At 41.2% G+C, this 16,073-nt stretch overlaps 1 protein-coding gene across 1 annotated transcript in view; it reads left to right on the forward strand.

Annotated features, from left to right (window-relative positions):
• Window positions 1-276: 276 nt before the first annotated feature.
• LOC105921322 (transcriptional enhancer factor TEF-3) overlaps window positions 277-16,073 on the forward strand; it is a 37,225-nt gene continuing 21,428 nt past the window's right edge. Inside the window, exon 1 of the mRNA XM_036132519.1 lies at window positions 277-371. Within this exon, the coding sequence (XP_035988412.1) occupies window positions 365-371 (7 nt within the window). The 5' untranslated portion in view covers window positions 277-364. The remainder of the gene's footprint in view (window positions 372-16,073) is intronic.

The following is a 16,073-nucleotide window of genomic DNA, read 5'->3' on the forward strand; positions in this document are numbered from 1 at the left end:
CCAGACTCGTCATTGTCACCATCTTCATCCCACCTCTGGATGTCATACAGACAGGTGTGCCTCTCCTTGAAGCCTCTCCCTCCTTCCACCTCCGGCAGCCGCACCAGCTCCAACTCCAACTCCAACTCTACACCTTTTCCTTGCTCTGTGGTCTGCTTTCTGACATCCAACCACGTCTGCAGAGTGGGGGCCGGCTCCCTCCCCGAGGGGTGGGAGTGAGGAGCTGGGAGATGGACTTGACAAACCCCTGGAGAACGATGCCGAGGGGGTGTGGAGCCCCGACATCGAGCAGAGCTTCCAGGAAGCTCTGGCAATCTACCCACCATGTGGCCGTAGGAAGATCATCCTCTCTGATGAAGGCAAGATGTACGGTACGCCCATCTCTGTTGCTATTATGTCTGGTTACGTTTGTCCTTTTTAAAGGAACATGAGAAAAATGCACATCACATTTAGGGATGATTATACATCTCTAGCAAATCTTGATTCTCTTGAAGTTCAAGAATTTAAAATTATAACAAAACAAAATACTACACTTACAACTTTGTTAGTATTTGACAGCATAAACAATACATATTTTCACCAGGTTACTTTATGTAAAATGAAGATGACTTTGGCAGAATTAGCTGCATGGCAGAGAAGGGCTACTGCTGAATGTAATCACTAGCTAGGCTAGTGGTGAGAAATATAGCCATTTTAAAGGAATGCCACTTGATTGTTTAATAACTTTAGCTAAAATATGTGTAATACTTAGTAATGGAATATGCAATTTAGCAAGTGTAAATATTATCTCTTTATGGTAAACATAGTTATATTCATCATTCACAACCTAAACGTTCACAGATGCAACTTTCAAAGAGAAATATATAAAGAAACACTGGAAAACTCAAGACTATTGCACATACTGTGGGTGTTTTCTATAACAGAAATATTTCTGCAACCTTATAAACATTGGGATGATGGACTCCCAACAGAACTCTGATTGTATTGAATAAAACATTTGGATAAAGACATGGGCTGGTATTAGAGTCTCCCAGCACAATAACCTTGAGTAAGAATACCACAGTGTCACAAGGTTTTCACAAAATTACAAAAGAAAAATGTGTACACGTGATCGAAGGGCTTTCACTTAGCATTAAACAAAAAGCACTGTTGCTAAAATGTTGTATTGATATCTACAGTTATAGTATAATAAGGGTACTTATAATATTTATTTAGCATTACTTTTTTTGTTTTGATGTAGACTTTAGTAATAATTGAATAAACACCATCTAAATTTAGGAGAAATTTTTAAGGTCTTAATGCACATATTTTCTTTGTTTGTAGTATTTGTAATATTAATATAATTAATATAATTTGATGGGCTTCATTTGTTGAAATATCAGCTTAGGCTGGCTTGAGTAGCGCTCTGTCAGTTTTCGCGCCATGCCTCTGTGTTTTTAACACTGTAAATATTAGTTTTTTCTTTCTTGGAAGCGGCGAAGCATAATATTAGCCTTCTTTCAACCAGCTTACCAGCAGTGTGTAGCAGTGCTACCCTCTGTCCCATACTGGCAGAGAAAACGGCAAACAGTAAACCAAAAACGTCTGACTAGGAAATATTGTTGCTCTCACAGTTGGTTTCACATGCTGTCTTTTACAGACATGTTAATCTCTTCTCCTTATGGCCATGATTCACATCGCTCGTGTTTCCTGTGCAGCTGTTGAGCTCAAGCTCCCACAATCCTCAAGCTGATGGTTGGATATGTCAGATCACTCACCTAGAGGTTTAACAATGCAGGCTGCATGGAACAAGATTTTTGCAACATTTTTGGTACCCCTGTTTTCATTATTTTCCTTTGACAAATTTATTGAAATTAGAGGTGGGAGATGAGAGGATGAAGCGTATTGGGTTGATAAGAATGAAAAGAGATGAGTGTGTCAATGTTTTTGGTAAAAGGAAAAATCAACATTTTCGTAGACACGTACTAATCAAATGTGTCACAAATCACAAACTGTGTTTTACTGTAATCAGCGGTGAATAAACCAGTCCGAGCCTGAGTGGTCCATATTCACATTGTTTTTAATCCTGGTCTAAAAGTGACCCTAATGTCAAACAAAGCATTAGAACACTTTTTTTTGTTTTCACAGTTAGAATAAAGATTTCTTTAATATCTAATTGGGTTTTAAATCACCTTTGTCCGGTGCAGATTTGTCTAATTTAGGTTGGATCAGCCAAAGCATTTACAGTTTTGAACAAGAAATAAGGGAATGTAGTCCAGACTCCTGAAAAATTGTGAAATATTGTCTTAGTTTAGCACTGAGTAGAAGCTACAAAGCACATGCTAAAGGTAGCAGTGTTACCCGCTAATAGTCAAACTATTGTCATAGTGCTTGCCATCAATCGCTTCCTGCTGCACGTCTCTTAACAGGTACCAGAAAATTTGGGCATATTTCCCCCGTTTTAGCCTCACTACGCTGGCTGCCAGTACATTTTAGCATTCATTTTAAAATCCTTTTATTTGTTTAGTGGCCTTGCCCCACCTTACCCGTCTGAGCTGCTGCATCCACCCTCCCGTTCCCTTAGATCAGCTGACCAGTTGTTACTAAGGGTGCCGAAGATGAAGCGTAAGCTCAGAGGGGACCGTGCTTTTTCTGTAGCAGCTCCCAAGCTTTGGAATGACCTTCCCTTGGGCATTAGACAGGCCTCTTCAATTTCTGATTTTAAATCCCTTCTTAAGACCCGTCTCTTTTCCTTGGCTTTTGACACTATCTGAGATGTTGACTTTGTTTTTATGTGTTTTACATTCTTCAATTTTATTACTACTTTTATCCACCTTTTTTCTTTTTTTTTTGATTGATAATTTGTGTTTTATAATTGTGTATAGCACTTTGGTTGCGTGGGTGTTTAAAGTGCTTTATCAATAAAATTGGTATGGTATTGTATGGTATTGTCCAAACAATAATTTCAGGTTTTTAGTAACCACAGTCCTTCCTCCGGGGGATGCCATTTCCAAACATGTGCTGGGAAGGTGAGGTCGCTGCAGAACTTTGCTGAAAGATGTTTGGTGACAGATGGTTTGGCCGAAGAGAGGCCTTCTGCCCGACTCTTTGATAGCAGATCTGCTTGGTGGAAAACTGGGCGGATGCAGACGGTGGCGCTTTCAGACAGTGTCTGTCATCGCCTTGTTTTGTCACTGTGCCAGACAACTCCTTTAGCTCTTAGCTTTGCCTAGCTTAGCTTAGCTGTCAATTGAGGTCATGGCCATCCCCTGATCAACACTTAAACCCTTATAAAGCCTGTAATAATAGTTGGGGGGGACACGTCTCTAACTCTTGGTCACGGGGATTGGGATGGGCGGTACTTCAGGGACAGCGTTGTTGGGGTTTTGGCAAGGAAGGTATTGAGGTACCCCTTCCTCTCTATGGGGGTCAGGGGCAGGTGATGCGTACCAGGGAGCACGATGGCTTGTCAGGAATGGCATGTGTGCATGGAAGCCCAGGGGGTTCAAGGCAACTTGGCTGTAACCCTAAACCAGAATAGACTTTTACCCTTTGAGGGCCAGGAGGGGAGGATAAGGGGTGAACGAATAAACACCAAGGTGGCCAGTGATGCTTTGCAGGGCCTCAGACCACGACAGAGTTCTCTCACACCTGTCCCAATGTTGAAGAGAGAAAAACTAGAGGTTTGTGTGTGTGTTGTACTCTTTTGTTCAGGCCATCCTTGATTTATTGCACCCGTGTGTATTTGATCAGGCAGTTCTCATTGTCCTTTACGAGAAACTTATTCCGTCGGTCAGTATGTCTATTGGTCAGACCTCCTCTCAGTTCGCCTCCAGCTGCTCCCTGAGTTCAACCTGACAGCCTTGTGACAAATCCAGATTTATTACTTGAGAAAAAGACAAGACCAAGGCTGTGCGTGGCCTGCTTTGCCCCCATTGCCCTCAGACAGCCTCACCGAGCCTTCCTTTACAGTCCACATAGCCCTTGGAGCTCTCACTCTTATCACCATCCCATCCCTGCAGTCACTTTTGGTCAACAGCTCAAGTCATTCAGGCAAACACAATCAATGCAAAGCCTCTGTGGAGGTCTTTATTGTTGGTAATGTTGTTAAAGTGCTGATGGGCGGTATTAAATCAGGTGGCCAAATCAAATATCCGCTAAGAATATCTTGAAAGGCATACATGAAATTGCTAAGAGATGACATGATGGTTTTAGCAATGTCATTGAGTCTTCTTTGCGCAGCCTAAATATGGATTCATAGACAAAACAAACAAAATGATGTGTCTGTCGACTGAGAGTGGCATACTCTGAATTTAAGGCTAAATTCCAACGGGTGATGTGAATGCCGATCCTTGCTTAACAATATGACGCTGAGTTTAGTACCAGCCAAATGCTTGGAATGTGTTTAGCTCACATTTTGCTCTGGAACATAATAAGTGAATTGAGTGCTTTATGCCATATTTTGCATGAATGCTCCACATTTTTCCTCAAAATGCTCTGCGTTTTGCTCAGCCTGACGACCATTACTCAACAGACCTTTTAGATTGCTTATTAGAGAGGGTGTCATGGATATTGTGGCGCTTATGTGGACCAGTAGTAATTCGACACACATCTGCCAAGAAAAACATTTCTTGCCCAGCTAGAGCAATCTGTTGTGGTGAAAGGGCTTCATGCTGCAATCGTGGAGGAAAAGTCCCAAACTTGTACCCATGTGTTGACAGCTCCCTGCAGAAGAATGCAGCCCTGGAAATATAATTATCTTCTCTGTTTATTTGCTGTCATATATCTGCCAGTTTGATTTGTGAGTCACTTTTGCAATTGTAATTATTTTTATTTTATGTCTATTTAATTGGTTTCTTGATTAGCTGCATTTACCCTTGCCTCACATCTTTTGGGCAGCTGTTTAGCTTTTTTCACTCTGGATTTTCCAAACATCTGTATGACAAATGCTTTTCTCACATTTTAATGCATCTGACTTCCTGGAGGGTGCATAAAACAAAGTTTGTTCACTAGAGAGAGAGAGAGAGAGAGAGAGAGAGAGAGAGAGAGAGAGAGAGAGAGAGAGAGAGAGAGAGAGAGAGAGAGAGAGAGAGAGAAATAATATATAGAGCTCCATTTTGTAAGAGAAACATTAAACGGTTTTGTTGCCCACATGATGAATTATTCTCTCACTGAGGTTTGGTTGGGAAACATTTAATCCTGTTGACTTCTTTAGTCGTGAAAGGCAAATATGCTTTTGTCTCAAGCCAGCCTCATTAAGGATATGATGAAAAGGTCAGCGGAAAGCAACAACGAGTCTTCACTCTGGTTCAAACTTTGGCAGTAAATTGAGAGATTCACCAGTCACATTGCCCAGCTGACCTATGAAGCCTCTAGGGTTGCTTGGAAAAGAGACACTTGAGTAAATGACGGTAGCTTTTCCAGAAACCATTCAGCAGGACACTGAACTGTAAAGATGTGTGAGTTTAAGTCATTAAAATAGAATTATATGTTTTAACGTGTGGCTTCAGATTCTCCGTCGCATAAAGGTCTGTATTTTGACTGGACTACACATGCGCTTTGATCTTAACTGTTTGTTTAGAATTGTAGTCCTGATGGAGGGTGAATTTCCACCCAACTCACATGTCTTTTGCAGCTCTTAAAAGTATATTCTCCCTACATTTCGCCACATTAATAATCCCATCAAATCTGTTCTGCCTTGAATATATGTCACTTATGCAGTGTAGTGTGTAGTGTGTTTAAGGTGATGTGATGTGCAGTGCAGTGTTGTGTTGTGTTTTGTACCACATATAGTATTTTGCTGGTAGGCCAGAAAGGTTAATTTTGTTGCCATCAAACCAGGCATCTTCATTCACAACTTTTCTGTGACTTGATTCAAAGTTTAAATGGGACTTGTTTGCATACATGTGGGGCTGCACAGTAGAACATTTGGTAGCACTGTTGGCTTTCAGTAAGACGGTCCTGGGTTCAAATCCCAGCTTGGGGTCTTTCTGCATGCAGCTTGCATGTTCTCCCTGTGCACATGTGGGTTCTCTCCAAATACTCCAGCTTCCTACCGTAGTACAAAAAATTAACTGAAAGGTTACTTGTTCTCTCTAGAACTGCTCTCAGCTATGAGTGTGTGCATGGTTTTGATGGACTGGCAACCTGTACAGGGTGCACCTTTCATCTCATCCAATGATAGCTGAAGATAGGCACCAGCAACCTGCACAGATAAGCTGGAATAAACTACGGATGGCCGGAGATTTAAATATGCCAGTTCAGTTCATATACCGGTGGAACTGGGACCACTCCATTACAAGGGCAGGATACAAACTAAAGTAGAAATTCCATTACATTTCTAATAGGGTTTTTACTCAAGTTTTTTACTTTAATTTTTCATCTATGGGCCACCATTTTTTGGCACTACCTTTTCATTGCCTCACGCCACGAATATTGGCAAGGTGTACTTTCTGCGTTCTTCTCTATAGTATGAATTTAGCTGAAATTCCTGCACTGTATCGTAATTAGAATTAGAAAGGTCTGTTCTGAGAATGCTGATTTTTTTTTTCTTGAAATGCTTTTTTCCTTAAAAGACTCAGCCCCTGTAGGAAGAGAAAAATAGTTTGGATGAACTTTTCCCTAAACATGTCAATGTTAGTAGTTCTAGACGGTGAATGCCCTCGTTATGCTGGACTAATATAATATTTAGCACGTTGTTGGAATCGAAGCTCTTAATAGCCCCTAGACTCGACTGGAGAACAAATAACATCCACCCTAGAGATTCCACATGCCGACATTTGACTTGTGTTTTCTTTGAGATGAAACAGTTGGCCACAAAAGTGGTGGACAGAAAACGTAAGGCTGGCTGGTATTCAGAAAGAGTTATAGTTTCTATTCAACTTCATTTTAATTTTTTTTTTTCAGTCATAATGTGCATTGCTTTTCCATTGTACAGACATAGAACAATGTTAAAGCAGCAGATACAGGAGTCAAGGTGAGCCAGTAAGTAGACTGGAATGTCAGGAATGCATTGAACCGAGGCTGAAACACTGAGTCGGAGGAAGAGAAATCAGACCAGGTCAGAGATGGCTAGAGCCTGACTGAGGAGGGGCAGATTTATGAGCAGCTTGACCCAAAGGCAGGGTTTGGAAGAAACTCTGTCGACCTGCTTCACTCACCCTGAGCACCTCTGCCTGACGTCTTTGACCAAAAAGGCTGAGGAGAGGGAGACATCCTGGCTAACATGTTTTCTATTGCTTTACTGGTTCATTTCTTCTTTGGAAGAAATTATGCTCCTCTGCAAATGTTTAAGAATACTTCTGAGGTTTTCCTTTGAATATCATTTTTTGATACTAGGATAGGTTGTCCAGTATCTGGTATATCAAAAGCACCATCACACATATAGTTGGATAAACCAAGAGGCCATTTGCTGGATCAGTGTCAACAGGATTGAGCATTTTGCTCTATTTAAGCACATACAAAAGCACTAAAACTCATTTAGTTTTCATTTGTTTTGTAGCACTCATAATTTTGTTTTTTATTGGGGTTTTATGTGATAGACCAAAAGAAAATGGAGCATAACTGGGAAGAGGATGGAAAATGTTATGTTAATATAATTTTACATGTTATTTAAATATTTAATTCTAATAAAACTCTAAAAATTGTGACGCACTTACATGCAGCTCCCTAGAATCAACACTTTGCAGAACAAGCTTTCCCTGTGGTGGTGGTATGCAGCTGCCAGCTTTGCACATCCAGACACTGACATCTTCTTTGAAAATAGCTCGGGCCCAGTCTGATTGAACTGAAGGTGTCATCAAATCTCCACTTTGTCTTGCCACAGATTCTTAGATTCCACTCTGGCCTGCTTCCCTGTCACCACAGAAGAAAAACATCCACAAAATATGGGTATGCTGTTGTCATCGTGTTTCAAAACATGGTGGTTTGTTCAGGGTGATGTGCAGTGCTAGTTTTTCTCCAAACAAAGCATGTCTTTATGTATGCTAAAACATCTTTCATGTATTCTCTGTGTCCTCTAGCTTGTGCAGCTCATTGTTGTCCTTTCAGCAGCTTCTCCCATCTGAGCTGGGGATCTCTGCAGGTCCTCTAGAGTCACCTGACTGCTGATGAGATCAATACTCTTCTTGCTCAGCCTGTCACAGTTGATGAGTTGATCAGCGCTCTGTGAGATGTGGAAAGCTGGGAATATTGTTTTAGAACCTAAGCCGGCTTTAATGGAACAGCACTTTATTCCTGACCTATTTGGTGTGTTTCTTGGTCCTCATGGTTTATTAATTTATGTTCTCTAACAAACTTTGAGTCATTCACAGAATTAATTTAACTCAATTCAAGTCAGATTTATTTGTGTAGCACTAATTCACAACACGTCATCTCAAGGCACTTTACAAAGCCAATTCAATCAGATCATTCAGACAGATTGATTACAAAGTTTTCTACATAATGAATCCAGCAGATAACATCATTGACTTGCAGCGTTCACTCTCTGATGAGCATATAGTGGAAGTGGACAGTAGGAACCGAAACCAGGTATCAAAGCGGTCCCGGGGCCACGTCAGACAGTCCTCACGGAACGACAAGCTTCAGTCTTATTGGTCACCTTAACGGTATTTTTAAAGTCGCACTCAATTTCTCAGGGAGACTCCCACCCAAAACAACATTGTTTTGCCGATCTTCTCCACCTTAAGAAACACACACTCCGAGGGGACAGATGGGAGGGGCTAACGTTCTGCTCTCACACGTTCGCCTCGCTTACGTTCATCAACGCTGTTGCAAATTATTTAGGAACTTTTCAGACCGCTCTAGTGACTTTATTATTCAAAAGTGACAAGCAATGGATCAACGATTTTTTTCCGTGTTGTTTGAGACTTTGGCAACAAGTAAAAGCACCGATCGCTCTGAGTTTACCGTCTCTTCAGCAAACCATCAGCTGTGAGCCCCTCCTGCTTTGAAAGTGCTCAGTCAGTCAGCGTCTCCATGCTGCTGCAGCAAACTCAACTTGAAGTCTGTTTCCCATTGAAAATGTGCTATGCATGAGCAAAGCTTCCACTAGATTACAAAGGAAGATGTAAATATATTATTAATATAAGTATTATTTTCTCTGAAACTGTTGCACTTAAATAGATCCCTGTAAAAGATTCACACACAGCCTCTCATTTATTCATAATAGTAGTTGCTTGCAATGTGTTGACTTTTCAACAGTCCCTCATACCAATCATGCAAAAGAAAAACTCTCCAGTAACGTAAAGAAACCTCCAGCGGAAAAAGGCTCAGTGTGAACGGCAATCTGCCCAAACAGACTGGGGGTTAGAGAAGACAGAGCAGATGCACAACAAGAACACAGAAGCACTGATCCAAGAGTACTTTCTATGTGAGAGAGGGTAATAGCAGACGAGCTACAGAGGTGGCTTAATCTAGGAAAGAAACACATTTTAAGCAGATAAGCTCTGAGTGAGTTTTCCCATCAAGAGGATGAAAGAGAGCTCAGACCGTTTCAGGAAAAGTTCAGCCTACAAGAGAAAGAGGGTTAGATTATGAGAGACAGTGCCAACTCTTATCATCTGTAAGATGATAGAGTTGACAGCAGTAGCTTAGACAATCTGCCCCCCAGGATGTTGTCACAGCTAAACAGAACAACAGGCCAGATGTAGCTACTATGAAGAGAAAAAAAGACAGAGAACATGATTAATGAATATTAGGATAATTCAGCAGAGTGAAGGAAATAGGTCTTAATGCTCTCCAGCAGCCTAAGCCTATAGCAGCATGACTACAGAGATAGCTCAGGATTACCTAAACCACGGCAACTATAAGCTTTGTCAAAAAGGAAAGTTTTAAGATTAGTCTTAAAAGTAGACAGGGTGTCTGCATCATGGACCAAAACTGGGAGTTGGTTCCACAAGAGAGGAGCCTGATAGCTAAAGGATCTGCCTCCCGTTCTACTTTTAGAGACTCTAGGAACCACCATTAGCCCTGCAGTCTGAGAGCAAAGTGGACACTCCTCGACAGAATATTATTAATTTTGGCAATATTCCGGAGGTGAAAAAAGAAATCCTGGAAACCTGTTTAATATGGGAATTAAATGACATGTCTTGGTCAAAAATAACCAATCATGAAATTGTCAAGGATTTTTTTTACTTTATTACCAGAGCGTAACAAATAATGCTGGTGAACCCGATATTCAGCCGAACACAGAGTTACGTATTACAAGGTTTATTGAAAAGGATGAATAGTGGCAGGTGAGGCAGCCAAGCAGAACCAGACTAGACAAATGAGTAATGGCTGAAGGTGCAGGCTGGCAGGGATGAGCAAGAGAACAGAAGATGGAGGTAGTGACAGACCAGAACAGGCAGAGCTAGTGGCTGGAGCTCACAGGGAAACAGGCAGACTTGTGCAGCACGCAGTTACAGGCAACTTATCAGAAGAGTCCAGCAGGCTGAGCACACAGGAACTGGTAGCGGCAGGGCACATCACACTAGATGAAACAAGATGAGACTGAGGCAGGTATAAGCAGGCAGGTGAACAGGTGACCAGAGTTGACAGTAATTAGTGGCAGCAGGTGGAAATTATGTGGGCTAATTGACTGGTGGCTGAGGTGTGGACAGAGTTGATTGGGTGGTGACAGGTGGCCGTTGGTTGAGGGGAGTGGAAACTAATTAGTCCAGAACAAAGCAAACAAAAACCTAAATCATGACACAGAGGCCAATTTAAAGCCATCCAGATGAAGTGATTGATTAAAAAGTTTCTATTTCAAAGACTCTTGTACAAACATGACAACTTCTGTCTTGCCTGAATTTAAAAGCAGAAAATTTAAGGTTATCCAGGTTCTGATGCCCTCCACACATTCTTGTAGTCTTAAGTAACTGGATTCATCAGGATTTATGGATAAATATAGCTCAGTGTTATCAGCATAACAGTGTAAATTAAGCCTATGCTGTTTGATAATTTTACCAACTGGAAGCATATACGTATATCCATCCATGCATCCATTTTCTAACATGTCTATCCCTTGTGGGGTCGCGAGGGGTGCTGGTGCCTATCTCCAGCTGTCAATGGGCGAGGCGAGGTACACCCTGGCCAGGTTGCCAGTCTATCGCAGGGCAACACAGAGACAATAAGGAAAAACAACCATTCTCACACACTCACACTTAAGGAGAATTTAGAGAGGCCAATTAACCTAACAGTCACGTTTTTTGGACTGTGGGAGGAAGCCAGAGTACCCGGTGAGAACCCGCACAAGGAGAACATGCAGACTCCATGCAGAAAGACCCAGGGCAAGGACCAAGGATAGGACTTGAATCCAGAACCTTCATGCTGCATGGCAACAGTGCTACCCACTGCTCCACTGTCAATTGTATTAGCCTGATATATATATATATATATATATATATATATATATATATATATATATATATATAGTAAAGAGAATTGTAACCTGACTGTCAAGATAAAGTCTTGTGATATTTGTGTATTCACAAACGCAGGAGAATCCGTCTTGTTCTGCTCCAGCTTCCACCGTTTGTGTCTGAACCAAAAACCGTCCAGGCCAATCACCTTGCAGTATTGAGGTTTAAGGGGGGACATACTAGTGTGACAAAAGCAAGAGAGGCTGAGCCCACAGCTCAAACCAACACAAACATGGCATCGCAGGATGCACGCATAGCTGCTGCTATCACATCTGTTTTGGAAGAATCCACGATTTCATCTTTGATAGTAGAACAGCAAAAAGTGGCTTGAGTAGCTTAGCTTGTTGTAGTCTGCTGCTTATGTTATAAATTGATATGTGGCCACTAGGTGCTGCTTAGCCCAATCAGCTCAGAGAGTTCTGCTGAAATTCCCCCTTTCCCCAAACAGATTCAAATGGAGCAGTCCCAGATTGATGATGTGCAGAGTGCTACACATTATCAATCTGGCTGGCCAGAATAAGAGAATTGGCCCAAGTACTGAACCCTGTGATACTCAACAAGTAACCCTGGAGTTTGAAGAAGATTTACTCTTAACATGAACAAACTGGAATATGTCAGACAAATAAGATTTAAACCCGCCTAGTGCTTTTCCCTTAATCTCTAGCGCACATTCAAGTCTTTCTAGGAGAATATTGTGATCAAACGCCCATTGACAGCTGGAGATAGGCACCAGCGTCCCTCGCGACCCCAACAGGGATAAGCGTGATGGAAAATGGATTAATGGATGGATGTATCAAATCAATTCATCTGACTGTGATGTGCGTTTATCTGCACCTAGCTTTATTCAGAATAGAACCACTCTGATATACAAATTTCCCTTAAAAAACACAGAAGAAGAAGTACCTCCATCTTTGCTGAGCATCAAAAACATTTTGCAAACAAAGCTGTAGTGTATGAGTTAGTTTGTCTTACAAGTGCTCAGGCTGGACTTGCTCCAGGTTCTAATTACGGTTGAAACGTTACTGAATAAATAATAATGTTTCTAATAGAAAGATTGTAACACAAGCACAGCCAGTTTTGCGCCCAACATATTTCCACCACTCAAAGCAGAAATATGTCACGTTGATGTCAGGCGCACACTCAGGTCAGCTTGCCACATTCAGATTAACTTGATCCTGACAAGCATTTACATGCATGCTGATCGGATTGTCAATCAGCGTAAACCCACCCATCTCATTCAGAATACAATTTCATTCCCATTGATCTTATGCCAATAACAATATTCCAATTGGCATGTTTATGTGTCACATTTTTATTCCGATCAACCCTTTATTCCGATTGCTTTTGTCCATGTTAACGTAGCTACTGAGATCTAACAAGACAAGTACAGACACACATCCATTATCTGTGATTGAAGTGGCCGAATACATATGCGCTCTAAACTTGCAGATTGTGCAAAGTTGAGAACTCTGTACATTCTACAATTGTGTGCTACCTTTTAGTAGTCCATGACAAAAATCTACATAAAATACATTGAAGCTGTGGCTGTTGGGTAAGAAAAAAAGAAAGGTTTACTGGGTTTAAATGATTTAGTCTCTGTTTTATTAGTTAACTTTTTTTTTAGGAAGACTGATTCTTAGAAATCTTAAATATCTTAGAAAAAAGCATTGTGGCATTGTGCACCACACTTTAGTGAGACAGTGGTGATTATCAAATTCGGATGAAATTATTAGAAATGTCCCAATCATTAACTCTTTTCAGTCGAAAAGGCACAACGAGAACTTTGAACTCTGGAAAACCAGGACTTTCCTTCGCCACCCCCCAAGAAATGTTTCCAGAATCAGATTCCCCTCCAAGCATTTCCGTGACAGTGGGCGGCGTGATAAACAACATCAAGCTGTGGAGCAATTTGTAATGGTATAATGTATAACTTTCCTACAGCCTTGGCTGAAGCAACTTCTGTGTCTGTGCTACTCGATTTGGATATCATGATCTCATCGTTGTGTGACTGAGTCGCCTCTCTGATCTCATGGGTGTGTTGGAGGGTATTTTTGACGAGTCAAGCACTCACACTAGGAGTGGTAGGGTATCTGATACGAGGCCATCAGGCAAAGCGTCTTTGACTCCCCAAGTTGTTTAATGCTTGAAATGTGAACCTGACCACTTTGGAAAGGCATACTGTCACACTGATGAAAGCAGGTTGTCCTTTGCTCAGTTGGTGATGGATTTTTTTTTAAACCATTCATACTAAGATACAAAAAAGTTTCCAACTTTAGTGTTGAATAAATGTATTGTGTAATGTATATTTGCAGGTTAATCAAATGGAAGAGCAAGTTGGATTCAGGAATGTTTTTAATCCCCATGTTCAGAGGTTTTGAAAAGAAAAATACATTTTGGCACCTCATATTCACTAAGCTGGGGGGTCCTGTCTTTGCTTCTTTCAATATCCCTGTTGGACAGACAGTGTGTCTAGTACTTGACAAAGTGAAGATAATTTGGAGAGAGGAGAAAAGCTCTTTTGAACATTAATTTTAAGTTCAAGTACTATGAGCTTTTTTGACAAATGCTCTCTTTAATCTTTTCACGAATTTGATTGGCAAGAAATCTGGAACACTTTATAAACCCCAGAAGAATTAAATATATGTGTATGAAGGGGCTCAAACAATCATTTGACAAGGGCACCTATTGATAAATGCTGAATAGTTGAAGAATTACAACCCTGCAAAGAAAATGTGATATTGGGACAGAAGGAATGCAGCAATTGGGGCAGAGATGTGTCATAAACTGTCTCTGTGTACGTATCCCGCTGAGGGGCTTAACCTTTCAGATTTGTCTTTAGCTCACAGAAGCTTCACACAAAGAAAACTGCTTTATTTGAGTTAATTATTCTTTGGGCCTTATTTACTAAAAGACTGGACAACTTATCTACCCAGTAAATGGGAGCCGACCAATCAAAAAGGATTCAACCTCGAAAACAATTTAGGTTTATTGTTACAATTCATTATTACTTAGCTGTTCGCTATTAACAAATTACATATTTTCAACCCACTGAGTAAGGTTTACACTGCTGGCAACAAATGTCCAAATTTTGCACAATTAGCCATTTTTCCTCCCTGGTGTAATGTGACTTATTAGTTTTACAAGGTCTCAGGTGTGAATTAGGAGTGGGTGTGTTAAATTAGGTGGTATCTCTCTCTCTCTCTGTCTCTCTCTCTCTCTCTCTCTCTGATGATTGTCCTGATGAATTGTCCTTAAGATGAATGAAATTGTAAGAAGAAGATTATCAAGATCCTGAAACTGAGCTGCAGAATGCTGGCCAGACCTTAGAGCAGTTTAACAGGACATGGACCTCTCAGACCAGGCCCCTCATGGTTGACCTAAGAAGCTGAGGCCACCTGCTTTGTGTCATATCCAGAGGTCGTCTTTTGAAATTAGATGTATGATTTCTGCCAGCATTGTAGCAGAGGTTGAAAGAGTTGGAGGTCGGCCTGTCAGTGCTCAAACTGTACGGCACACACTGCATCAAATTGGTCTGTATGGCTGTCGTCACAGAAGGAAGCCTCTTCTAAAGAGGATGCACAAGAAAACCTGCAAACAGCTACTGAAGACAAGAAGACTAAGGACATGGATTATTGAAGCCATGTCCTGTGGTCTGATGAAAAGATATACCTATGTGGTTCAAATGGTGTCATTTGGGAGTGGTGGGAGTGTCATGATTTGGGTCAGCATGAGTGCTGCCAGCTGTGGGGAGCTACAGCTCATTGAGGGAACCAGGAATGCCAACATGTACTGTGACATACTGAAGCAGAGCGTGATCCCAGCCCCATCAGAAACTGGGCCGAGGGGCAGTATAACGACCACAAACACACCTTAAAGACAACCACTGCCTTGCTAAAGAAACTGAGGATAAAGATGGTGGACTGGCCAAGCATGTCTCCACACCTAAACCCTACTGAGGATCTGTGGGACATCCTTTAAACAGAAAGGTGGAGGAGCACAAAGTCTCTAACATTCACCAACTCCTTGATCTCTTGACGGGGAAGTGGAAGAGGATTCCAGTAGCAGTCTGTCAAGCTCTAATGAACTCCATGCCCGGGACAGTTAAGGCCGTGCTGCACAATAATGGTGGCCACACACATTATCGACACTTTGGGCACAATTCTGACATTTTCACTTATCTTGAGAGGATAGCAAATGTACACTGTTATACAAGCTGTACCCTGACTACAATTTATCAAAGTCATATCTTCAGTGTTTTCTCTTGGAAAGATCTAATTGAATATTGCTAAAATTGTGAGGGGTGCATTCACTTTTGTGAGATACTGTAGCATTGAATCATTTTTGTCTAATCTGACAAGCTATCGATTAGCATGACACAGCACTTTCATGTTTGCTCACAAAGCTTTTTTTGCGTTTTTTTTTTTTTTTTTGTACAGAGCACCTAAAATGCTGCCAGATTGAAATTTGCTGATGATTCTGTCACATAACGACTTAGGAGCTACTTCCTTTTTCCTTCAATATAAGAGCCTCAAAAATGGACGATATTATACTTAAAGCGGCGACCTTCGGTCTTATAATAACAGCATAGACAGATGCTGCAGCTTGATATCGCTTCACAAAACAGACCTCTCTGTTACATGAAATGTTGTGGCATTTTAATATCACAAGATCTCATTCCAGGTTCTGCTGACA

This window comes from Fundulus heteroclitus, unplaced genomic scaffold (genome assembly GCF_011125445.2).
Source record: "Fundulus heteroclitus isolate FHET01 unplaced genomic scaffold, MU-UCD_Fhet_4.1 scaffold_52, whole genome shotgun sequence".
In the NCBI taxonomy this organism is placed as follows: Eukaryota; Metazoa; Chordata; class Actinopteri; order Cyprinodontiformes; family Fundulidae; genus Fundulus; species Fundulus heteroclitus.